The sequence below is a fragment of the Bubalus kerabau genome, chromosome 21 (genome assembly GCF_029407905.1).
Source record: "Bubalus kerabau isolate K-KA32 ecotype Philippines breed swamp buffalo chromosome 21, PCC_UOA_SB_1v2, whole genome shotgun sequence".
Taxonomy (NCBI): Eukaryota; Metazoa; Chordata; class Mammalia; order Artiodactyla; family Bovidae; genus Bubalus; species Bubalus kerabau.
This window is the reverse complement of record NC_073644.1, coordinates 45555067-45580577: the sequence shown is the minus strand read 5'-3', so window position 1 is coordinate 45580577 and position 25511 is coordinate 45555067. Positions and strand designations below refer to the sequence as shown.

Sequence of the window (25511 nt, the reverse complement as noted above, 5' to 3'; positions counted from 1 at the left end):
TAGGATTCATTTGTGCCAAGGAAGGGTGGGTCAGCTTAGAAATGCAGAATCACCTCCATGTGGTACCCTTTTCTGTAGAAAGTGATCACCACCAGTGGTCTTCATCCCCCCTTCCTTTGGCTCCTGGTTACCTGTTCACGAGAAACTTTAATCCTTACTGATGAGGGAGGTGGATGTTATTTGGTTGTGGGCTATGGTGTGATTTATGCCAGATAGTTGAAGTTTGATTTTGAGAGGTTCCTCCCCATTTGGGGGCTTCCCAGGTGGAACTAGAGGTAAAGAATCTGCCTGCCAATGCAGGAGATACAAGTTTTATCTTTGGATCGGGAAGATCCTCTGAAGTAGGGAATGGCAACCCACTCCATTATTCTTGCTTGGAAATCCCATGGACAGAGGAGCCTGGTGGCCTACAGTCCATGGGGTTGCAGAGAGTTGGACATGACTGAGCGCAATCTCCATTTTTAACTGAAGAAATGGAAGAAAATACTGGAGATCCTGAGGGTGAATTTGATTTAAAGAAGTCAACTGGAAGCCTTTTGCTCCCAGCTATTTTTCTCCAACCCCAAGTGGAAGTTGAACTTTGCCCCTAGATCATGCCCGGTTAGTGCTAAACCAACCAAGGAGTCGTGTCCAGAAGAGAAGTGGCCCTTGGACAGCTTAGGAGGTCTTCAAAGTCCTTTCAACTCATCCTACCTATGATTTAAGTACTGCTGATTCAACTGGCCCTAGTAGCATTAAAAGATCATTCCTGGCATATTTCCTCCTCTGGGACAGGAAGTTGTTGCTCAGTTGTATCCGACTCCTTGTGACCCCATAGACCATAGCCCGCCAGGCTCCTCTGTCCATGGAATTCTCCAGACAAGAATACTGGAGTGGGTTGCCATTTCCTCCTCCAGGGGATCTTCCTGACCCAGGGATCAAACCTGGATCTCTTGCATTGGCAGGCAGATTCTTTACCACTGAGCCACCAAGAAAGCCATGAGACAGGAAGTTGAGGCTTAGATGTTGGTGGATTTGTCCAATGCAGCTCTATTCAGGTTCACATTTTGACTTCCTCTTAGTTGCCACCAACTAGGAGTCCGGTTGTGAGAGTCAATGTTTAAAGATGGACACTTAAAACACATTTCCCTACTTTCTTTGTGTGGTATGAATGGTTAAGAAACGTCTTTCCATCCCCCAAAGCTGACCAAAGCCTTATAGAACCTCTTGCAGTGATGTAGAATTTGCACTGAATCCATCTGTAAGAAGGAAATGGTTAAGAATTGGACTTTTAACTTCATATACCTTTTTCTTCCAAGAGAAGCTCCCTAGAGTGTAACTTCATCATGACAGAAAGATTCATGATTCAAGAAGCTTTCTTGTTTCTTGCCTCTTCCTGGATGCCTAAGTGGAAATTATTACCCAGATATTGTTTTTCCAACAGATATCTTTGTCTCATCCCTTTTGAATATTCTTCTTTGTAGCCATATCATTATGTGAGCCAGACTGAGCATTGCAGAGTCATCTGTTTGGTGAAAGCCATTGAACATTTATACCACTTGTCAGACACCACAGCTTTTCTCAGATATCTCTGTCTCCAAGGGTAAGAGAAGTCCAGTGTTTCATTCCTTCATTCATTCTGCACCATTGTCACATGACTGTCATGTGAGAGGTACTCTGCTGGGCTCCCAAAATCACAGCTGACACACAGTCCTGCTCTTAAGGGGCCTACAGTCCATTCAAAAGGGTGATGAGTTTTCAGGGTGAAATACTTCAAGGTCACATGGAGCCAGATCATAAATGTGATGGGTATTCAGAAATGCAAGCGATTACATTTCCTTAGATTTAAAGAACTCGCCTGCCAATGCAGGAGATGTAAGATACCCAGGTTTAATCCCTGGGTTGGGAAGATCCCCTGCAGGAGGTCATGGAAACCCACTCCAGTATTCTTGCCTGGAGAATCCCATGGATAGAGGAGCCTGGCAGCTATGGTTCATGGGGTCACAAAGAGTTGGACACGACTGAAGCGACTTAGCTTGCACACAGTTTGATTTTAAAATGCAAAATGTACAAATACCTGTTATGAGAAAAATTAATGTTATTATTTAAAAGGTGACTACTATTCTCCCTCCTTCAACCCTTCCTCCCAGAGGTTAATGGTCTGATGTTCTTCCAGATGTTTTCTGTGTGTATAGAGGGCTGGGGAGTGGAGGAGGTAAGACTCAGCCTGACTGGGATTAAATCCGAGTTCACCTTGACCTTGGGAAAGCTGCATATCCTTTGTGAACCTTAGTTTCTTGAAAATGGGAGACCTTAAAAATATTAATGTCAACCTCATAGGCCTGTCGTGTTGTACACAGCTGTCTAAGCCAGGTTTTGACCCATCATTTTGTGCATATCTTTTTGTGTTAACTCCAATGAGCAACAACCATTCTTTGTGGTGCAGAGTTCCCAGGGTGGCAGTCTTACCGAATTGTTTTCTTACTGCAGGAAAGGTGTGCTTTTTTATTCAGAGAATATTACTTTTTATTGGGTGATGGGGGCATTATCTGAAGGAGACAGACATTTGGGTAAGTTTGAAGTATGTTCTGGAATTTGGGACCTACGGTTGTGCAGAGGGCATTACAGGTTTGCATAGAAAGAGGCAGGGATCTATTTACTCTTTCAGTAAATATTTACTGACTGCTTACTATGTTTAGAAATGGGAATAGAAACTGGAAATAGGATAGTGAACAGGAGGGAGTCTGTGTTCCAATGTGGTCGAGGGCCTGGTGCTGTGCATTTGGGGAATGGCTAATGGGGGTGGGGTGGGTAGAAGGGGCATGTCTAAGGACATGCATTGTTGTGTGAGCTCTTCCTGGGCACAGGCCAAGGGTGGAATGTTTTGCAACCGCCCGTCCCTGTGGAAATGGGCCCAGTGACCTATTGATGACATCTGTGGAAGTAACCCAGCCTGAACAGAATCTTGATAGGAAGCGTCCAGCTGAGCTGGGCTCAGTGGGCTCAGTGGGCTCAGGACTCAGACCTGCTTTGTGGAGTTAGACTGGGATGCCCAAACAGTCTCACTCTGAGGACTTTGGGGAAAGTTCTGACAATTATGGGTCATCTAGCAAATCCAGGACATAGCCATGGGTCAGAAAAGGTCATCTACACTTGGAAGTCTAGGAGATCCAAAACTTGTTCATTTAGTGACCAAAAATCAAACACACTCTCATGTCAGGGTCATGAGCTGATTAAAGCTTGTATCGTAAACTTAAACATGTTCCTGTAATGATCAATTTCCCCAGTAGAGCATCTCACCAGTGATCTTTAACTGCCTTAATTTTATGAGGCAAGAGAATGTGGTGGGTACTGAAAAGAAGGGTAGTAAGAGAGAGCAGGGGCTTCCCAGGAGACTCAGTAGATAAAGACTCTGCCTGCGATGCAGGAGATTCAGGAGACGCAGGTTCAGTCCCTGGGTCAGGAAGATCCCGTGGAGGAGGAAGTGGCAACCTGCTCTAGTATTCTTGTCTGGGAAATCCCATGGACAGAGGAACCTGGCTGGCAGCATTCCGTGGGGTCCAAAGAGTCAAACACGACTGAAGGGATTTAGCATGCATGCACAAGAGTGAGAGCAGAAGGCAGAGGCAGCTGGGGATGGGATGAGGCTGGGGTCATGGCCTGAGTGTCCTGTGGTTTGTCCACTGCTAGGAGTGTGTGGTGCTCATCCCATCCTCAGTTATGCAGACTTTGAGTGGGACTGGCATTTGCAGTGATGAGGAAAGGACTGAGTGCAAAATCAAAGGATGTGAGTCCAAATTAGTCCCAAGCAGGCTATCTGGTGGAGAAGCTGATTTTGAGGCATTAGTCCAGTTCCTCACTGTGTTGGACGTTGTTCTGGAAGCAAGCGTTTTGCACTGTGGTCAGTGGCTGTTCCTCGTTACTGCGGTATCAGAAGCATAAAGCCCAGACATAGTCGAGGGCTGAATTCATGCCATAAAAGGTGTGTCTACTTCTCCAGCACCAGAAATATTTGAAGGCAATGGCGATGGCTCCATATATGTCAGGGAAGAGGGTGTTCCTGGGAAAAAGCAGGCGGAATGTCAAAGTAAATTTATCAACATAAAAACAGTGCTTTTTAATCATTTTTCAGCCATATTAGTTGTTAAAGGAGAGACCACGTCGGGCAGCATCGTGTGCTGAGGGTGGAAGAAATAGGACTTAATGTCGGCAGCTGAACCAACTTCTTTTCATGCTAATGCACACAGCAGTCTGGGGAGGATGCTGCCAAGAATAATATAGAATATTCTGAAGCCTACAGTGAAAGCTTGCAAAAAAAGAAATCTCATTTTACTGAGTTCTTGAAAGAAGGAAACTGTGGCAGGCAGTAAATTAATCCTGTTATTAAAAGTGGTGCTGCCTACATGAAGCCTACACACACACACACACACACACACACACACACACACGCCTACACACACACACACACACACACACACACACATATTCTTCAGCCCTCATGTCTCCTTTTCTATAGCTGTCTCAGATCACTCAGGGACCAGCATGTGGGTGGCCTTTGAACACTGATTTCTCTTATTTCTAGATGAAGATGCCACTTAGTCTCCACTTATAATGGAGTCCAGTAATCAGTCCTGATTTATTTCAGGTTGAATGGCATGAACTTCCTAATAGTTGACTACTTTTGTTATATTTTTGCTTTAACTACTATATATTTTGTTATAACTACTTTTGTTATATCAAGTTCAATGGTTCATCCTAATAGTTTAGACATACTGATTAATGGAGGGTTAGCTTTCCAAATTTGAAATCTTGATGGATCTTATAGACGATTAAGTTGTGAATGAGACTTAGTATTAAAAATCTAAGAAATCCAGCAAGAAACACTGCCATATTATTAGGGTTCTAAGCACCTCTCTTAGGTTTTTCAAAGGACCAGTGATGTAAAAATCCAACTACTGTGAACTGGTAGTCTAGTAGAATTTGTATAAATTAGGAAGATAAGTTACCTTTTGGGAAAATTACAGAAAAGTAGTGTTAATTAAAAATGAGACAATTAATGAAATTAATTAAGAATTAAAAACTGGAATTTAAAAGTTAGTATAAAATTAAACATGACTGATTATCAGCTCTCTTTAAAAATTTTTCTGGGGAAAATAAGCTTTAAATTCTTTAAGATGAATAGATTTAATCTTTATAGATTAAATAGATACAATCTTTATAGACTAAAGCTTAATTGTAATTAATATTTAAAAAAACTAAAAGATAAATCTGCATTCTGCTAGTAATAGACTAGTAGACAGGTATAGTGGTCTAGTTATAAATTGTTGCATTACCTAAAAGCGAGTTGACTTAGGTAAAGGGTACCTTCCTCACATGAGAATGAGTGTTATGTGAAGGATGATGAGTGATTTCTAAAGAAATCAGTAAATACCAAGACACAGACCTCGGTGACTCTGGATGACCCCATTTACAACACTAACCCTCCTCATCAAGAGATTATGGCGGGTGAGCAAAGAAACAGTTTCAATGCTGCACCTTTTCTCTGCACTTACTTACCCAGCCTAATTTCTTCTTCATCACAATAGTAAGAGAGCAGGTTCTATTTTGAGGAATTGTAGGAACTGTGGATTTAATTGTTGGGCCCTTCAGACTCAATGAAACAGATCTATTTCTGAGGATTCAGAAAGCTTAAGGAATTATGTACTGGTATAAAAGCTTTATTTACTCATTGCAGTCACAAGAGACCATCCATGCTGTTACTCTCAGGATCGAGTTGCTGAACTGAACTGAACTTATGTGATGAGAAATTTCTGCTTCTTACAGTATCTGAAACATATAACTGATGGATTCAGTGTTGACTGACAGACTTCCAAGTACAGTCAGCTTTCATACATCTCTGGATAAAAAAGTAGTGTTAAAATACAGGGACTGCCTGTACGTGTGTTTTCTTATTTGACGAATACTTCTGTTCCCCTTTGTGTCTGGCACGTGTGAACTCGGTGGTGGTGGCGTGGGGAGCAGAGGGCAGGTGCTGCGTGGTAAGAGTGTGTGGTCAGATGGCCGCCTTCTGAACCGTAGTGGAAGGGACTCCCTGGTGTCCTCCTAGAAGAACTCATTTCTGCAACTTTTTGAAGGAAGCACTTGGAACCAGACCTCTGCTGGATGTGGAGGTCGGAGATACAAGAAGAGGGAAGAGAGGGATCTTGTCCTGTCTGTCAGCTGTCCTAAAGCATCACCACGTGACATTTATAAGTTTCACCAGATGTGAAACACAGGAGTATGTCCTGGAGGAAAGAATTTTACACAGACAGACAATGAATAAGGTGACTTGGCAGTCTTTCCTGTCTCTCGTTTCTTTGATGGTTTTGCTTCCTTAGGAAAAATCTGCAATTGTTGGGCTTTTTTTTCTGCTGCATTGTAAATACTTTGCAGCTGTTTCTCTTGTCTTTACTGTTTTCTATAAAAATCACCATGGTTTTGAGAGGACATCCTTTTAAAAGCCATTGATGGCTTCAGACAGCAGAAGGAAAATTATTGAAAGTATAAACACAAAAAGAAGTTCTAGAATCACTGACCTGACAGCACTGTTTTGTCTCTTGGTAGTGAGGTTGCTTATTCCGAATAATGTGTATCTACTGGTCTGGCAAGTTAAAATAAACAAAGCATTTTGAGGCCGTTAAGGAGTATTTAGAATGTACTTAGTTGAGATGGAGGTTCTAAACATTTAAGCTCAGTCCTCTTGCAGGCGATTCGTGGTGGGGGCCTCTTTGGCCTTGCTGAAGGGTGTGGAGGAAGGGAGGACACATTCTTGCTAAAAATTCAGCTCTGAGGGCACTTATTTTTAGTAAAGTCAGAGATTATTACCTTCAATTATTGTGGAAGTTAGAGTGTGCATAAATCTCTTTGTGATCATATAATACATTGTAAACTAGTACACCTGCATTGCAACCCAAGTATTTTGTATAAATGTTATGCGGCCATCTTAAAAATTTCACATTTGCAAGAGATTTTCTCCCTTCTATACTGATTAAACTCTAAGTTGTCAAAGTGACATCTATGTTTTCTCCTACTTAGAGAGTTTTTCCTGGACTATCTGTTTTCACCTTTAAAAAATGAAATTTGTTAATGAGACCAGTCCAGTTGTCTATAGTTCAAATGACTGTACTAATGTTGATAATGCTCTTTACTTGATAACTTGTTATCATGCAGTTTCTAATTGTGATCTCTCTAAGCCTGGCAAGGTCTTTTTTGGGGAAAATTCCTGTTGTCATTCTTTGAGGGAACTTTCCACATAATTTTGGATAGTTGAAACCAGGTAGAAATAGTGGGAAAGAGTGCATTCTTAGCTAGAGTGAAGAATTTTTTTTTCCCTAGAACAACCTGATCTGTATTGTAAAAACTTGTAGTGTCCACAGTAAATCCCTGAGGCAGAGGACAGGGTTCCAGGTGCCTGCGTGGCCCCTGAGAGGTGTGGGTGCTGGCATCTGATAGATTTTTACAAAGGCAGGGGGTGTGCTCCGTGATTCCAGGTCGTGGACCGTGAGAACATCACACTGCATAAGAGAGCGTTGCTGTTTACCTTCTGAGGCTTTTCTAGCTCGAGTGTGCCTTGCTGACAAGTTCAAAGGCATATTTTGCCCGTAAGCTCAGGTGACTCCTGGGTGGCAACTTCACACATAAAATAAAGCAGAAAATTCAACAATTAGGCCACTGTCATCAGTCAAACTGGATAATTTCAGACAAAAATAAACGAAGGTGGATTTTTAGAAGTGGTTTGATTCTTTTAAATGAAAGTTTGGGTATTAGTCATCTGTTCTTGCATACAAATTACCCAAACATTTAGCAGCTTGAAGCAACAAACCCTGCCGCAGAGTTTCTGGGAGTGGGGAATCCAGGAAGTTTCAGCAGGCGCCTCCGGCTTAGGCTCTCATGGGCTGCAGTCACGGTTGGTCAGGATGCAGTCAAGGTCAGTCAGGGTGCAGCCTGTGAGGCCCTCTTCCAGGCTCACCCATCTCCTCTTTTTCTGGTGCAGGCTGGCTGCTGGCTGGAGACCTCGGCTCCTTCCTTTGGGGCCTCTCCTTGGGGCAACTTGCAACCCAGTGGCTGGCTCCCCTCAGGGACCAGGGGTACCCAGGATAGAGGCCCCCAAGAGGGATCCTGGTACTTTCACTGTCTCTGGTCACTCAGAGCCCCAGGTCCAGCCCACTCATGAGAGCAGGGGGTCACATATTGTATGGATGTGAGAGTTGGACCATAAAGAAAGCTAAGCGTCAAAGAATTGATGCTTTTGAACTGTGTTGTTAGAGAAGACTCTTGAGAGTCCCTTGGACTGCAAGGAGGTCAAACCAGTCAATCCTAAAGGAAATCCATCCTGAATATTCATTGGAAGAATTGATGCTGAAGCTGAAGCTCCAATAGTTTGGCTACCTGATGTGAAGAACTGACTCGCTGGAAAAGACCCTGATGCTGGGAAAGATTGAAGGCAGGAGGAGAAGGGGACAACAGAGGATAAGATGGTTGGATGGCATCACTGACTCCATGGACATAAGTTTGATCAAACTCCGGGAGTTGGTGATGGACAGGGAGGCCTGGTGTGCTACAGTCCATAGGTTCTCAAAGAGTTGGACACGACTGAGCAATTGAACTGACGACCCTCCTTGGGTTGTCCCTGCATCTCCTTAAGTGTTTGGGACTTGGTGATAAATAATGGGAGCTAAAGGCTCTGCCCTGAGAACCCAGGAGTGGGCTCATTTCTCCCTCTTCAGAGTTAGTGTTTGGGAATGTCCTCAGTGTACACATTTCCAGTGTGAACGATTTGCTACCTCACAGAACGAGGTTATATAAAACCAAAACAGTTACAAGCATCCTGTGGAAGCAAGGTTCTGGCCCCTTGAGGCCCTGATGGTTTCCTGGGGACGAGTCAGACAGGTGAGGATGCGAAGTGGAGGCGGCCAGACTTCCTGATGGAGACGCAGAAGTGGGACGAGCTCACAGGCTCCAACCTCAGCCCGGCTGTGCTTCCTACTCCTGCTGCTTTGTCATATGTAGAGAGAATAAAAACAGGATCTGTGCAAGGAGAGTGGTGAGAGTGAGAGGTAATGCACAGATAAGGCTTGACGTGGGGCAATGCTGGTGTGAGCTGACACTGACGTGAACTCATGTGTCCCAGGCATGTGTCTCCAGAGTAATCTGCCTGAAATGTCTTCTTATCCACGTGGTCAGGGACTAGTGATGTCAGCTCCACATTCTCTCTGACAAACGTTCATCCCCATACTTCTTCATCCTGTGAATCTGTTCAATGGACCAGCAAGTGAGTGGGTCCCTGAGCCTGGGGGCCCGTCCTTGTCAGACAGGGTTCCTGAGATAACTGGAGTCGAGCCTGGCTGCAGAGCGTTTGACAGACTTTCTTCTCTCGTTTTTCCCTTCAGTCTCACCTCTCCTACTACCCATAGCCTCCTCTGAACACCTCACATACTCACAGCCCGTGCCCTGCATCTCTGAGGCACTTTTCATCTGTGACAGGTTTCGTGCCTGTCACAGGGGTGCTGGTGCTGCCTCCTGGTTTGGTGATGGGAGCACTGTCATTCCCCGATTCTCACCACACTCCGTGTGATGATGGGCACAGACGGATGCAGCTGTGTTTTCTTCCTAATGGAAGATGTGCTGTGGTCATGCAGCCGCCAGACGCCGCGATGCCCGAGGCCACCGTCACCGTCACTAACGCCCTCTTCTTTTCCCGCAGCCTGCGCCTTCCGGTACAACGGGCTCTCCTTCGTCTACCTCATCTACCTCCTGCTCATCCCCCTGTTCTCGGAACCAACTAAAGCCACCATGCAAGGTAAGAGCCCCTGGCTCTCTGCTCCAGGGCGGGGCACATCTGGGGGTCCCCCGGGTGTTGCTATCGGAAGGGAGAGATGCCGGTCCAGTGGGGAGCTGGGGTACTTGGTGGTGATGAGTTTCTGTCACTCGCAGTTGTTTTTCCCACACATATTCCCCAGCAGGCCTGCATTTGTAGGTTTACAGAGGGTCTGGAAGGTTCTGGAACTCAACGTGTGGTCATGAAAATGAAGTGGATCTGCAGGTTCTCTGTGCTGGGAGTAGGCGGTGGGAGGTGCAGCTAGGACATGAGCAGGAGGCCTGGGGAGGAAGCCGGCGGTTGCGAGGGCTTCACACGTCAGCTGGGATCTGTCGTGTGTGCCTCAGTCAGGTACAGAAAGACACAGATTCCAGTGCTAGTTTTTCAAGTGTGCGATTGCAAACCTGTAGCTCCTTCCCCAGTGCTCTCCAGGAACCTGAAGGCATAGAGAGAAATAGTGACTCTTTCTTGAGGCTCCGACGAGGAAGCTGGCCTGATTTGAAGTTCTTCACAAAGACAGAAATTAAACTGCACTGAGTTAATCGAATTAATTGTTTTTTTGAAACGATGCCATTACAAGAAATCAGGACTGTGCCCTATGTCTTAGGTGAGAATGATGGCCCTGTGTTTATAGCAAAGGACAGGAAGTCAGGCTTGACATGGGAATGGCCATGGCTCCGTGGTGCCAGCTCATAGTGCTGACTTCTCAGGAAAAGCAGTAAAGTCCTGGTGTAAACAGAGTAGTAAATCATGACTCTGTCTTTCCTGTTCTCCCCCGACTGTTAAACTGATTGTTCATCCTGATGGTTAGGACTGCAGATGCACTGTTGGTTTTCTTGCCTTAGGAAGAATTTAAGTAATAACTCTTCTAATTCGCTTAAATCTTAATACACACAGTGAAGAAGGGCTAGAGAAATGTGAGTCTATACAAATCCTTATCAGACCAAAAATATGTTGTTTACGAGACCCTGCCCACCCAAGCCTCCTTCCTAGAGTCCAACATAAACAAAGACATTTAAACAGCATAGCTTCTGGCCTCGTAACCAAGATGGTAACACACAGGCAACTCCTACCTCATGGCTGGGAGTTCATGTATTAAAGAAAGAAGGTTTCACCTTTAGAATTAAGTGTTTTAGAAATGAGTACCTGTTTGTCCTCAATTAAATGATCTGTTGCTTTTCTGTCAGGGTGTCCCCTTGTTTTATCTGGAACTAGGTCATGGGGTTTCCTTGTCACACTCAGTGATGACGCCTGGCTTTGCTTCTTCCCAAGTGACCCAGCCCCGCTCTGCCCAGGGCCTCGGTCTCTGTGGGGGTGGGCGTGTGTAACGTGGCCCATCATCTCTGCTCGAGCACAGAGAGGGTGACTCAGTCAGGAAACACACAGGTGAAGGATGAGATCAGACACGCAGAGCAGTTTCTGTGTATGGGAAGCAATGTCTGAATCCCCAAAGTGTCGCAGGTTAGAACACAGACAGCATCGTGTACACAGGTGTCTGCCTCCCCACAACACACACCCCACCCACCTGGGGCTGAGGGACCAGCAACTCAGAGGGAGCCTGCAGGCATCTTTCCAGCTGTACCTGGGGACAGGGCTTGAGGTTGTGTGTCCTGTCCTCCCATCCTTCCTGTCTTTCAGCGCCAAGGGGCATGGCCGAGACTCACAACCTTATCTATTTGCTCTGTCTGGAATCGCACAGGGACTGGAGGGAGGGAGGCCCCATGTGGTCTTTATGAACTCATAGGACTCACATTCTGGCAGTTCTAATTCTGTGATTGGAGGCACCCAGCCCAGGCGTTTCTAGTGGAGCTGTGGTCCAGGGTTCAAGTCACATGGTCCAGGAAGATGCCTGTGTGGCATCCACACAGACGGTGGTGGACCTGGTGGACCTGGAGGGGTGATGCTCTGTGGCTTTGCAGAAGTCTTGGGGTCACACACATTTCTCACAGATGGGTAGGAAGGTCCAGTGTCATCTGGGAGAGAACTCTAGGGAATCTGCTTTGCCTGCCGTTCAGGGCCTCTGCCGCACAGATGCACACACACACACATGCTCACATGTGCACACACACATACACACATGTGCATGTACAAACACACACACACTTGTACACACATGCACATGCCCCCACATGCACACACGCACACACACACCCCCGCATACACACACACAGGTGGGCATGCACAGTCAGGGCTCAGAGGATGGGAACTTTTAGTAAGTCAATGTGCAAATTGCTTCTCCCTTCTTTCTCCTTGGATTTCTCAGCAGGAGTCAGATGTCAGAATAGTTCAGGCTCAGGGTGGTCTCAGTGAAGCCCCTCTCCTTGGGCTGGGAATCTCCATTCTCCCAACTCTATTGGCTCCTCAGACATTCTCCTTGTCCCCCGTCCACTCAGGTCTCCCCAGAGGCTGAGCCAGAGCCCACTTTAGTGCAGTTAGTTATGGAGTCCCTCCTTATGCACCACCTTGAAGATGGCAAGGGTTTTGCTCTTTTGTTTGCGACTGTGTTTCCAGGACTGGGGACAGTGCCTGGTGTCTAGCCGTCTGTCCAACAATATTTACAGAATGAATGAATGAGTGCATTTGTTTTCAGAGTCTAGCGTTCTTGGCATCTAGGAACCCAGGCCTTGTCCTCTGCTTCCCTCGGCCTCCACGAGAGCAAACGTTGCAGGACAGTTGATCACTCACACCTGTCTCTCCTCTGGAGACAGAAGCTTGGGTGTGGGGTAATAGGTCCTGGGAGTTTGCTACTTTAGATTTACTGGGGATCAGAAGATTATGAATAATTGAAGAAATCAGAATGTTGTATGCTTTCCTTACAACGTTAAGGATTTTATTGAAGCCTAAGATACTGAAGAAAGGCCAGGAAATCTTCACTTGCTGTTTGCTTAGCAATGGGCTTTGCATTTAAATTGAGACATCACTCCATTAAATAGAAACTAATATGTAGTTAACTTCAGGTGGCCCAAATATTCCAAGTTGATGAGATATTAAGTTCTTTAACTAGACGTGTATGTATTAAGTTCCCTATGCCTATGCATAATGCGTATCCTCATTGTGATGGAACAGTTGGTATTTTGTTTGGATGGAACATAAGTGGTAAAATGTATGAGATGTAAAAGTCCGTATACTGTGTGTACTCAGCACACACTGACTAATGATAACATGACTGTTATTTTGAAGGATAATGTTATTACTTTGAATATCAGAGTGAGCTAGATTTAGAAATCTCAATCTCATAGCTAGTCCTAACCTCAAGATATTTCCTAGTGCTCTTTAAATATCAGATAAGAATTGTGTGATATCCAGGCTTTCTTGTTAACAAGCCCAGGACACACAGGTACTGTGTAGGTGGTCATGCTCTTAACCCCTGTGTTGTCTGACCCATGCCCAGGACAGAACAGTGTTCTCAGTATTACAAGCACAGAGGGAAGCCTAATCACTGAGTAAATACTTGTTGGCTGATAGAGTACCAGGCCCTGGGCACAACGGTCTGGAGAGATGATACGGGTTTGTTGAGAGGAGACATTTCAATTTGCTTCAGTGCAGATTGATGACATGTGGATATTATATAGAAAATACATCTTATTGAGTGTGACTGTTTATTTCTTTCAACAAATGTTAATTGAAAGACTGCCCTTCACCAAACACTATGTTTGAGTTTGTGGAGAGTAACAATGAGAAGAAAGCATGGTTCTTCACCGTCATGGTCTCCCAAGCATGCTGGCTCTTGTGTGTTTCCTTGAAGCTATCTTTGGAAGCCATGGACTTATTCCAGTGATGCTGTCATTTTTTTAAACCAATCTCAGATTAATCCTCTGCAGTCTCCTTTGGACTTTGCCTTAAGTAGCTTCAATGGTGGGCTTCCCAGGTGGCTCAGTAGTAGAGAATCTGCCTGCCATTGCAGGAGTCAGGGGTTCAATCCCTGGGTTGGGAAGCTCCCCTGGAGGAGAGCATGGCAACCCACTCCAGTATTCCTGCCTGGGAAATTCCACAGACTGAGGAGCCTGACAGGCTACAGCCCATAGGCACACAGAGGTGGATACAACTGAAGTGACTTAGCACACACGCATGCAGGCTCCATGGTGGCAAGTCACTGCCCTTTTAAGGGGGGTCTGATGTGATAGTATTTGGAGTCAACTTTGATGGGGAAAAAACTGGAGAAGAATTAGTTATATCAATTTTAGAGAAGAAAAAAAAGACAAAACCTAGAGTATTGAGTGTAAAACAGTGTCTGAAGGTCAAGCCTCATGATCATTGAGGTTTAAGATTTATTGGATGATACACCCGAGTGACAGAAAAATGGAACATCTTTCTGTGGTGGGTTCATGTGGATGCGCAGATGTATGAGACTAAGACGCTGGGCAAAGTGAGATGGGGGAACCAGAAGGCAGCATCCTGAAGGAGGTACTGATTAGCTCGATCTACCTGAAGTCTTGACCACAGCCATCCGGCTGCGCCTACCTGGCCCAGACCAGAGAGTCGGGTGGAGTATCTTCAGAGGCCTGGGGACTGAGGGTGCTAAGAGTAGGTCAGTTTCCTACGTGTCGGGAGCTGCGGTGAGTGCTCCCTACACACGACCTCATTTAATTAGAGGATGGAAAGTGATTGATTGAAATGGCAGGAACCCCCCTCCACTCTGGAATGGAAAAACCCACTGGGTTATAAATCCACTCAACAAGCTAGGAACCTGCATGGTGAGGGGCTGGTATGACTGCACTCTCCTCCTGCCATGGAGGTTGGTGAGCCTCAGTCACTTTTAGGACAGTCTAGACTCCTGACCAGTTCCCGTCCCACTTCATCAGCCTTTCCACCCATCAGGGAGCGTTTCCGCCATAAGGCTGGGACTCACCATCTGGTTCCACGCACCTGATCATACTTTCTTAGATTTTGGTTCTGTAGATGTTCAAAGTCCCGAGTCTTTTTCGGTTGGTTTCAACAGAGTTTTATTTACATCTTTGCATGCAAGGACAGCTCTTACTGTATCAGTAAAGTGTCCGGGGTCTGGGGTGAGAGCCACAATCTGGTGTGGGATGTGGACTTTGCTGTAAATCTCTTCTGTCTCCTTGCTCAGTCCTGCCAGCATCTTGTCTTAGTTCTTGTGCCCTCCTGCAGGCTGGGGAGGGTAAGAAGGTCTTCTCCATTCTTTTTTTGTGTGTGTGGTGGGGAGAGTCATTTACTTATTGGGGGCTGTTTGAGAAGGAGTTCTCCAAATGTCAAGACTACAATGCTTTTTGGGCAATACTAGTTGTTGACCTGCAGTGAAGATATCTTAGAAGCATCATTATTTAATCAGTTCACAGGTGACATGTTGTGTCTCTCTCTCACACACACATGTGCACGCACACACACATGCACACACAAACATGCTGAAGGACCAGAGACAAGGGTAGTCTATGGTGGGTAATTATTTCTAACTGCAAAGCTGTTGTTTGGTTCAGGGACCCTCAGTCATCGGAAGCCTTCTCTGAGATTGAACGACTCATAGGTGGGAACAGAGCCCTGAGGGTGGAGGGGAGGGAAGGGCTTTGGGTACCTGGGTGGGTCTTCCTAGGTCTCCCTGTTCAGTCACGGAAGCCGGGTCCTTCTGAAGCAGGTGAAGCTCACCTGAGGGTCCCAGCATGGCTGAGACACTCAGGTTGCCAAAGGAAACCAAAGGGACCAAACTTTCAGGATATGCCCTCCAAATATTTTTCAACATGTGGTTTTTGTGGAGAAGATTTTCTCCTTTAGTTGAAGGGGTGGGTTTCTAAATTTTTTTTTCCTACATAACTTTTTTGTATTTTTTTGAGCAAGGTAACAATTTCCCTGCTGTGTTTGCTTATGTTTACAATGATTCAAAAGTCATTAAAAAGGTCTTTTTCTCGTAATTCGGCTCTCTTTCAACATTTGGGAGGAGGATAGCGTTAGAAGGCGGGTGGTCAAAGAGAGGCTTCACTGTGCTTTGAGGACAAAGGCGAGCAATTTAGCAGGTCGGGTTCATTTCCGTAAACTGTTGACAAAGTTATTCGAAAATAATAAGAAAAAATATTTTATTCTCTTCAGCTCTGAACAGGGTCCTAGTTTAAGAGGAAATTGTAATCATCATAGGATAGTGTGTGTGTGTGTGTGTGTGTGTGTGTGTGTGTGAAGTAATCACCAGAAGGCCTCACCCTCATGTTCTGACCCAGGAAACACTTTACCAGAGTCACTGAAGGCTCCTGAGAAAAGAAAAATGATGCTGCATTTGCCGATGTGAAGAGGCAGAGCGGTCTGTAACTTGTAAAGCTGTGTTTAGACATCAGAGAGGAAATAGTAGCAGATATTTTAAACTGCTGGCATCTGGTTTTTGTTAAAAACACTGTTACTCTTTATACCATTAAACTTATTATTACTGTGGTTTATTATGTCATCATAAAGCAAAAGGCAAGGAAATATTTAATTGAGCAAATTATTTGGGGGTAAGTGCTTTATTATCAATATCAGCTCAACCAAACAGAATGCTACCAAAATGATGAGATGCTTGCTTCTTGAATTTTTGAATAAATTAATGGTAAGATGTTTAGGTTATTTTATCTGTTCTTTTTTTGGGGGGTGGTTATTTTGAATTTGGCAAAGAGCATTCAGTGACACAGAACTTTCAGGCACACATATAATTCTCATCTCAGGAAACACAGGGTCATATTATTATATGAGTCAGGAGATGTTTTCAGAAGTCCTGAACTTTGCATTTTATTTGGCTGTGATCAACCAAATCTGCAGTGTGACCTCACCAGTGATTTAGGTGCTGTTCATCATGACAAGGTCGGGGGTGGGTGAGGGGCCTGAACTGGATGTCAGTTTGCTGATTCAAGCTGGAAATGACTCTCTTGTTTATTCACTTGATGGACACACACTGCTGCCCTGTACCAATGCTGTCCTGGGCATTTGGACGCTGAGAAATGGCACAGGATGTGCATTAACAGCACAGTCCTGGGCAGCAGGTTCCTTCAGTTCCCAGGGTCCTGGTTCTTCCCCCCATGTTGACTCCACATGCTGGTCCTGGACAGAACACTAAGTCATCTGCTGTGGAGTCAAGTTCATGGATACTGTGTCCCGTGCTTGTGCTGAATAAATGGTTAAAGAGCTCAGAGGAGGAGGTCATCCCTTTTACTTGAAAAATGTATCTTCCCTTCGAAAAGGTTCAGCTGATTTGATTTGCTTCTCTGTGTATCTGGAGTCCATTGGCTTCAGTTTTGAAGCCGATTTATTTCACAGTCTGGACGAGACTAATTTTTGATGGATTGACTTGTTAGAGTCTAGGCTTGGCTTTGCATATATCCATTTCTCTTAAACAGACCCACGTATGTTTGCAGATTCATACAAAAGAACCCTTTCAGATGAAGACTTACATTTAAGTTTCAAACAGTGCTAATTGCTAATTGGAAGAACAACTAGGTAACACATGCAGGGCTTGTGTCTGCCAGGCGGCTCCCCCAAGCTTTCTACACCTCATTGAGTCCTCCCAACACCCCATGAAATAGGAATCCATACTATTTATGTTTTACAGAAAAGGAAGCTGAGAAACACACAGAGGTTCATGAATAATTCCTGAAATGAACATTAAAAAAAAATTGATCCAATAAGTGAAAGCTTCTAAAATAAATAATTCAGTTACTAACCCAGGCATTTCCCACATTCTACTGGTTTTATTATAAAATTAATACAGAGTGAAAATAAGTGGAGAGATTTTTTTCATATAATCCAGCCGCCTTGTGACAATGTAAGTGGACGGTTATAGTACTGTAAACACCATTTAGGATATTTTCTCAGCATTAAGCAGAGAAGAGGATCCCAAGGATATTTTTTTCTGAATACTTAAAAGTTATTCATTTATCATGTGTTGACTAAAAGACCATTCACATTTCTTTATCTCATTCTATAGATTATGTTGTGTATAGACATCTAAGAGAGGGTTACTAAAGGCTGATCATCTAAGAGCCTCTGCCACAGGGTCCTGGCCAAGAGAGTGTGTGAAGCCTGAATTCTGACCCCTATTTTGCTGACCAAGAAAAAAAAAATACTCCAGTACAGGGTCAAGTGCTTCTGGAGGAAGGGGTCCCATGGGGGAGGCAGCAGCAGTGGTCCTGCAGGGAAAAAGAGAGCACAGAAAAGGCATGTTTTACAGCAACACACAGGCTCCTGAAGATGAGTCCCATTTGTTTACTCAATACAATCCCATCAACTCCCCTCCTAACCCCCCAGCATCCTTGAGATGAGCCCTGAGTGACCACCAGGCAGTGGTTAGCCTGTAAGTTCCTGCTTCGTCTCCCCAGAGAGACCTGGCCACCCCGAGGCCACAGAGATCCATCACCACTTCATCTCAGTGGAGACACAGAGGCAAGTGGTGGAAGGGCTAATGGCCAGGCCGGGTCTGGACGGCAGAGCGATGGGCACCATAGCCGCGGGACCAGGTCTTCCGGTCCCAGATGCCGTACTGCTCTGTTTTCCTCTGTTTCTCAATTACTTGCTTGCGGACTGTACAATAGGTGAGGATTAATCATCTCTTTGCTGCCAGGCTCATTCAACAGCCAGCTTATTGGAAAGGCATGATCGTGCATGCTGGCTGTGCTGGCTGTTCATGAAGGTGAGAGTAAAGCAAACACTTGTCCATCAGAGGAGCTGACAGTGTGATGGGGGCTGGTGGGCTGTGTCTGTCTGTAGATGGCAGGGACTGCTCTGTCATTCAGCCAGATGCTGCTCATCAAATATTCAGCAGCCAGGGCGTTTACAAAGGCCTGTCGTGGGCCCACGCACAAGCCAAAGGGAGCCAGAGGCCAGGCTTCTGGACGTGGGGCTGGGCTTGGATTTTTGTTTGGAAATGAGACACTGGCTTGTTGCATTGAAGGAGGGGGGTGGGGGGTAGTTATCTGGGGAATTAAACATATTTGTGGTCCAGAATTTTGCTGTTGTTTGGACTCTGGGTGTAATGCTCCGACAAGAGTCTGAATTAACAAGTCCCCTGTATTAATTCTCGGGACCACCTGTCCCAGGAAGATAGACCTATGTTGAGTGGGGGTCCAGATGAAGTGTTGATTCATTCCTTCATTCATTCATTCAGTCATCTGAAAATTATTGATGAGGCATTTACTCTTTACAAATAACATGTTGAGAACCAGCGATACCACAGAGAACAAAAGTAAACATAGCTCCAAAATCCAGAAACTTACTCTCCAGTTGGTAATACAAAAGGATGTTTAATTTTTTAGAATAGGTTGATCCTTATCATTGGCAGGTTCTGTGTTTGTTAATTTGTCTACCTGCTAAAATTCATTTGTGACCCCCAAGTGACGCTCACAGCGCTTTCATGGTCATTGTTGGACCCTTGAGTAGTGGCAGGAAATTGGAGTTACCAGCCGTGCATGTGCGGCTGAGGAAGGTCAAGACCAGGTCTCCTTTTGGGTTCAGCTCAGACTGTGAACAGGACACTAGTTAGTGCCACGTATACCACGCTTTTGTTCTTTGTGTTGGTGATATTGCTGCTTAAAATGTCCTCAAGGGCACTGCACTTCCTGAGCTCAGGGAGGTTGGACATATGATTATACAACCCCACTCCTGGACATATATTTGGAGAAAACTCTATTCGGAAAGATACACGCACCCCAGTGTTCATAGCAGCCCTGTTTACGGTAGCCAGGACATGGAAGCAACTATAATGTCTGTTGACAGATGAAGAGATAAAGAAAATGTGGTATGTATACATAGTGTAATATTACTCAGTCATAAAAAAGAATGAAATAATGCCATTTTCAGCAACATGGATGGACCTAGAGATTACCATACTAAGTGAAGTAAGTCAGACAAAGATAAATATCATATAATATCACTTATGTGTAGAATTGAAAGAAATGATACAAATGAACTTATTTATACAACAAAAAAAGACTCACAGACATGGAAAAAAAAACTATGGTTACCACAGGGAAAGGGGATCAGGGAGGGATGAATTAGGAGGTTGGGATTAGAAGATAAAAACTGCTACATATAAAACAGATGAACAACAAAGATCTTGTGATACCTATAATAGAAAATCATCTGAAAATAATATACTATATCAATATTTATATTGATACATATCTGAATTCAGTTTTTTAAAATGAAACAAAAAGGAGGCTGGGATGTGCCTTGTGAGGAAATTGCATTTATCAGAGAGACTACATTCAAGCAGGAGTCACAGTGCTATTGGCCGTGAGTTCAATGTTGATGAATCTGCAATAGGTATTGAATAAGGTGTCTCTAAACAGGTTACATATTGATCGGTTGATGAAAATGTTGTAACCAAAGGCTTCCAGGATCCTACTGTGTTTCACAAGGACGAGTGGTCAGTATTATCCACTCAGTGTTCAGGGCATCATCACTGAGCGTCACTGCCACAGGCAACAGGAGGTGTGTGTGTGTGTGTGTGTGTGTGTGTGTGTGTGTGCATGCTCAGTCACACAGTTGTGTCCAACTCTTTGCGACCCCATAGACTGTAGGCCACCAGTCTCCTCTGTCCATAGGATTTCCCAGGCAAGAATACTGGAGTGTGTTGCCATTTCCTACTCCAGGGGATCTTTCAACCCAGGGATTGAACCCATGTCTCTTACATCTCCTCCACTGGCAAGCGGATTCTTTACCACTAGTGCCACTTGGGAAGCCCTGATGAAAGTTAAATGTATATGTTTTGCACTGGAATGTGGGGCTCAGGGTTGACCTGAATGAACACACATGAGGACTCTAGGGGCCGATGGTTACAGGAAGCCCAGCAATGCCTTCCTCCTTAAGGACTGAGTCTCTCCTGGAGAGAACATAGATGTGTGAACAGTCACCATCTGCCAGGAGCTCAGAACATGGCCCCACTACCAGGACAGTGGGACCTGGTTGGAATAAGGAGGAGACACTCTTTCTGCTCAGTTTCAGGTTATAAATTTTTAAAAATTAATTTTTATTGGAATATAGTTGCTTTACAGTGTTGTGTTAAGTTTCTGTTGTACGGCAAAGTGAATCAGCTGTATGTATGCATATAGCCCCTCTTTTTTGGATTTCCTTCCCATTTCAGGGACCTTAGAGCACTGGGTAGAGTTCTCTGTGCTACAGGCAAGTTAAAATTTTTGATGGGGCTGAATTTTGCACCAAGTGTCAATATAGATTTTGAGTGCGGAGATGTTACTGTGTCAAGAATTACATGAAGATGTAACAAGTAGATGAGTTCCTTATAGGCTGTTTTACTCAGTTCTCTAGATTTTAGAATAGTTATATATTTTTAAGTGGTATTAAAGCAACTCAGTAATATGTACTGTTTCTCATGTTAAGAAGATCCATACAATTCACGGAGCAGGAAAATGAACAAATTTAGTCTAAACACAAAAAAACCACAGATGCGGGCAAATAATGTGGTAAAATAAACAGTGACGAACATGAGATTTCCTCCAGTTCCAACTATTTAGTTTAAAAATCCACTGACCTTTAGCAACAATTAGAGTGAGTGTCTGGGTCTCAGGAGGGCTTCTGTGTGCTGTTCGCTCTGAAATGGCGTCTTTGTTCCTCCGTGGGTCGAGGGCCATGAGGCCCAGTCACCCCTCCTCTAATCTGTGTGGGCCTCTCAGCTCCTGCACTTGGTCGGCTTGTTCTTTCTCGTCCATCTTGGAGCCTCGGGATTGAATTTGAGGAGTGTGTGAGTTGTACCTAATCTCCAAGTGCCCATATGTGTCTGTACCTCACCATTCAGGTTCCCCCAGGCCAGTCACCCCAGAGGATTGGGGTCAGTGATTAGAGCAGTTTAACTGAAGATAAACCATTCAGGGATTCAGTTTTCCCACCTGCCATGGACCATCCAAATGCCAACAGCAGACTCCTCCTCCTCCCCCATTGTCACGTCTTCGGAAGACACCCCAGGTTCTGGGCTGTGTGATGCGGTCCAGTCCATCCAGAGAAGGTTCTGTTTCCACCAGAGGGAGCCACTTTGTCCCAAACAGTTTCAACTGTGGCATTTCAGGGCCTTTTAGGCAGTTCCCACTAACCCCACTCACTTGGCCTCATTGATACTGTTTTTCCTGTTAAAAAAAAAAAAAGTAATCTTAAGTAACCATTTATTGTGAGTAGTATTTGAACTTAAGTTATGAAAAACAAGCATTTTGGGGAAAGGAAAGTGAGGGAATCCAATCAAACATCCTAGAAAAGAAAGTAGCCCTAAGTGCAAGAACTTAATGATGAAACCAAAACACACTTTTCACCTCCACAATGAGGTCCATTTGAGGAGTAGAGCTCCGAGGGTAGAAGAAAACATTTCAGAAAGGGAAGTACTCTATCCTAAGTATAAAGTTAGGAAGTCATCTATATAAGCACATAGGTAACAGTAGACAATGCATTTTCTATATAAACAATGCAGTCCTGAGCATCTCAATATTCCAGGTCAAGTCCTCTCAAGCTCTCACTCAGGAATGACAGCAAAACATCCAGAGAAGTAACTACATTAATGACACCACAGACATGAGACACGGTTATCTCATTAGTAGTGGTGATGATGGTTACCTTCTCACTGTATTCTCAGGATACCCATCATCTCTGAAGTCTTCACTGGAGATTTTCTAAGTTAGGACTCAGGGTACAAAGAAATGTAAATAAGTCAACGTCTTTAAATTCAAGGAGTTTCCCATCTAATCCTAAGATTATACTTGGAAGTTAAGAGTCAGTGGATAAGTGTAACATCATGTCAATAATATGATGAATATTATGATGGATAAGTGTGAGATCATGTCAATAATATGATAAATATGATGAATAACAGCACAAGTAGCTAAAGTTTGAGTTGTTAGTCGCTCAGTTGTGTCCTACTCTTTGCAACCCCATGGACTTTGGCCTGCCAGGCTCCTCTGTCCATGGAATTCTACAGGCAAGAATACTGGAGTGGGTAGCCATTCTCTTTTCCAGGGGATCTTCCTGACCCAGTGATTGAACCCAGGTATCCTGCATTGTAGGCAGATTCCTAACTGTCTGAGCCGCCAGGATATAAATGATATATAAATATATGTTATATATTCTGCAACTAAAGAGGATGGGAGGGCAGTTCCTGAAAGCTCTGATTTTACTTGGGTGTCATTGATTTGTAGTCTGCTTTTCAGACAGTGTTTGGCCAACAGCCCTGTGTGTTTTTGCGATGTCTTCTGAAATGTGCAAGCAAGGCCACGCCATCTGGGTGGGATGAACACGTGATTCTCCAAGGTGGCAGTTTATCTGAGGCTGTTGGATTTGTGAGGCTCTCTGTTAAAGGGTTTGAGTCTGTGCATCTTGGGGGGAGGGGTTGGGAGGGTTAATGCAATTGTATTTCCTGTTTGTAATAAAGCGTCAGGAAGAGATATCCTTGGGGGATCTTAACATATCAAGTACTTTAGCTGGTTTTTACTAAGTTTTGATCCTGAGGATGGTGATGGAGTGGAGAAGAAAGTGTGTGTGTGTGTGCATGTGTGGGAGTGTGTTAGGGTGCATTTTCAATAGATCCAATGTCAGAGGGGGTTATTTATGTCCAGGAGAGGAGAAGAAGGGACAGAATGAGTTAGGAGAACTCAGAACATTTGCCTGAATGTTTGCAAGGAGTGAAGTACTATAACATAAAGCCAGATTGTGGGACATCACAGAAACTTCTCCAAAGCAGCCTGTGTTTTCAAGAAGTCTGTTAAAATGATGTCTCTACCCTATCCTGGAACTTGGCACTGCTTTTTCCTCCTTCTGCCTATAGAAAGCTTCATTTGTGGGAAGAAGTCCAGTCAGTGCCCGGCTGTTACGTTCCGCAGAGCGTGTGTTCCCGCCACCTAATCCGTGCCCAGCAGCCTGGCCCCTGTGCCTGTGTGCAGACCGTGCCTGGTGCTTTATGACTCTCAGTGTCCAAGGGCATTTCCTTCCCACTTCCTTTCTTTCTCTTCTTAACTTCCCTCCTCCATTCTTTTCATCTTCACTGTGAAATCCTGCAGACAGTGTGAGTCTTGTGAGGACTAATTTTGTGAATCAGTTGTGCTTTAGGCAGTGCCCCCCTGGGTCTGGTATTTTGTGTAAGAACTCACTTATCCATCCACTTCTGGTCAAGTCTGCAGTGGTGGTCATGATCCTTACTGTCTTCTCTATTATCGTCAAGAAATGGAAAAAAATTGAAAAATTAATCATTGCCCTTTATAATTTCTTTTTTAATTTGCTTTTTATTTTACATTGGAGCATAGTTGATTAACAGTGTCAGTGTTAGCTTCAGGTGTACAGCAGATTGATTCAGTTATACATATACACTTATCCATTTTTTTGTCAGATTCTGTTCCCTGTATAGGTTATTACAGAATATTGAGCAGAGTTCCCTGTGCTATACAGGAGGTCCTTGTTCACTATCTATTTTATATATGTAGCTTGCATTTGTTAACCCCAGTCTCCCAATCTATCCCCGCCCCAACCTTTCCCTTTTCGTAGCCATAAGTTTTTGAAGTCTGTAATTTCTAAAAGCATCATAAGTGATCTCATTTGTCTGTCTCAACTGTACCTAAGGGTTGCATGGAGCTCATTTCAATTCTTTTGTATTGCATTTTACAAATGAAGAAATTGAAGCTGCACAATTCATCTAAAGTACTACCAATAAGAAGTGGCAGAGCCAACAGAGGCACCCATGTTTTGCGTTCTGATTCCGGGTACTTCCTTAACTACCGTGTTGCTAAGTAACCACAGTGCCATGCCCCCTCCCCCATAGGTGCAGTCCAGTCCTCATGCAGGAAGTTTTCATTCAGGGAACCACATCCCAGAGCTCATGAGTGTTGAAAATGGTGGAGGAAACGATGAAATGGGATTGGGCCTAAACTTTTGGAATGGATGGAGAGTCTGAAATAAGGGCCCTGGCTTACACTTGCCAGGGGTATACTTACCTTTTAATTTCCTGTCATTAATAAGTTTGAGTTAAAAATCAGGGAAAGAAAATACACCTTAGACATAATACTGCCAGCTCAGCGGTTTGAAGGCTTGTGGTTCTTCTCTGCAAGTATTTTACATTATCCAAATATAACATGATGAATTCTATGTGAATAAGTGGTATGGTTTTTATGGCTATGCTGCTTTATAGTAAATCTGGAGAAGAAGAAAGTTATACAGAAGCTAAGATGCCAAGGACCTCTTACCGTATTTGAGCTAATGAAAACCAAGTGTGATGCTGCTGTCTGTCGTATTTTTACTTCTCACCCAGTTTTATTTATTTATGTATTTTTCAAACTGAAGTTTAGTTGATTTACAGCATTTTAGGTGTACAGGAGGCATATATATGTATGGGCTTTACTGGTGGTTCAGACAGTAAAGAATCTGTCTGCAATGTGGGAGACCTGGGTTCCATCCCTGGGCTGGGAAGATTCCCTGGAGAAAGGAATGGCAAGCCACTCCAGTATTTTTGCCTAGAAAATTCCATAGACAGAGGAACCTGCTGGGCTATAGTCCCTGGGGTTGCAAAGAGTCAGACATGATTGAGTGGTCAAAGCCACTACCACCACCCATCATGATATATATGTATGATATTATATATTCAGATTCTTTTTCATTATAGATTTTTACAGGATATTGAATATAGTTCCCTGTGCTATACAGTGGGTTCTTGTTTATCTATTTTATATATAGTAGTGTGAAGGCAGTGGCAACCCACTCCTGTACTCTTGCCTGACAAATCCCA

At 44.2% G+C, this 25511-nt stretch overlaps 1 protein-coding gene across 1 annotated transcript in view; it reads left to right on the top strand.

The window, feature by feature from the left end:
* The window catches only part of PIEZO2 (piezo type mechanosensitive ion channel component 2), a 252170-nt gene that overhangs the window by 30885 nt on the left and 195774 nt on the right, over window positions 1–25511 (top strand). Inside the window, exon 2 of the mRNA XM_055559293.1 lies at window positions 9722–9817. Coding sequence (XP_055415268.1) covers window positions 9722–9817 — 96 coding nt within the window. The remainder of the gene's footprint in view (window positions 1–9721; window positions 9818–25511) is intronic.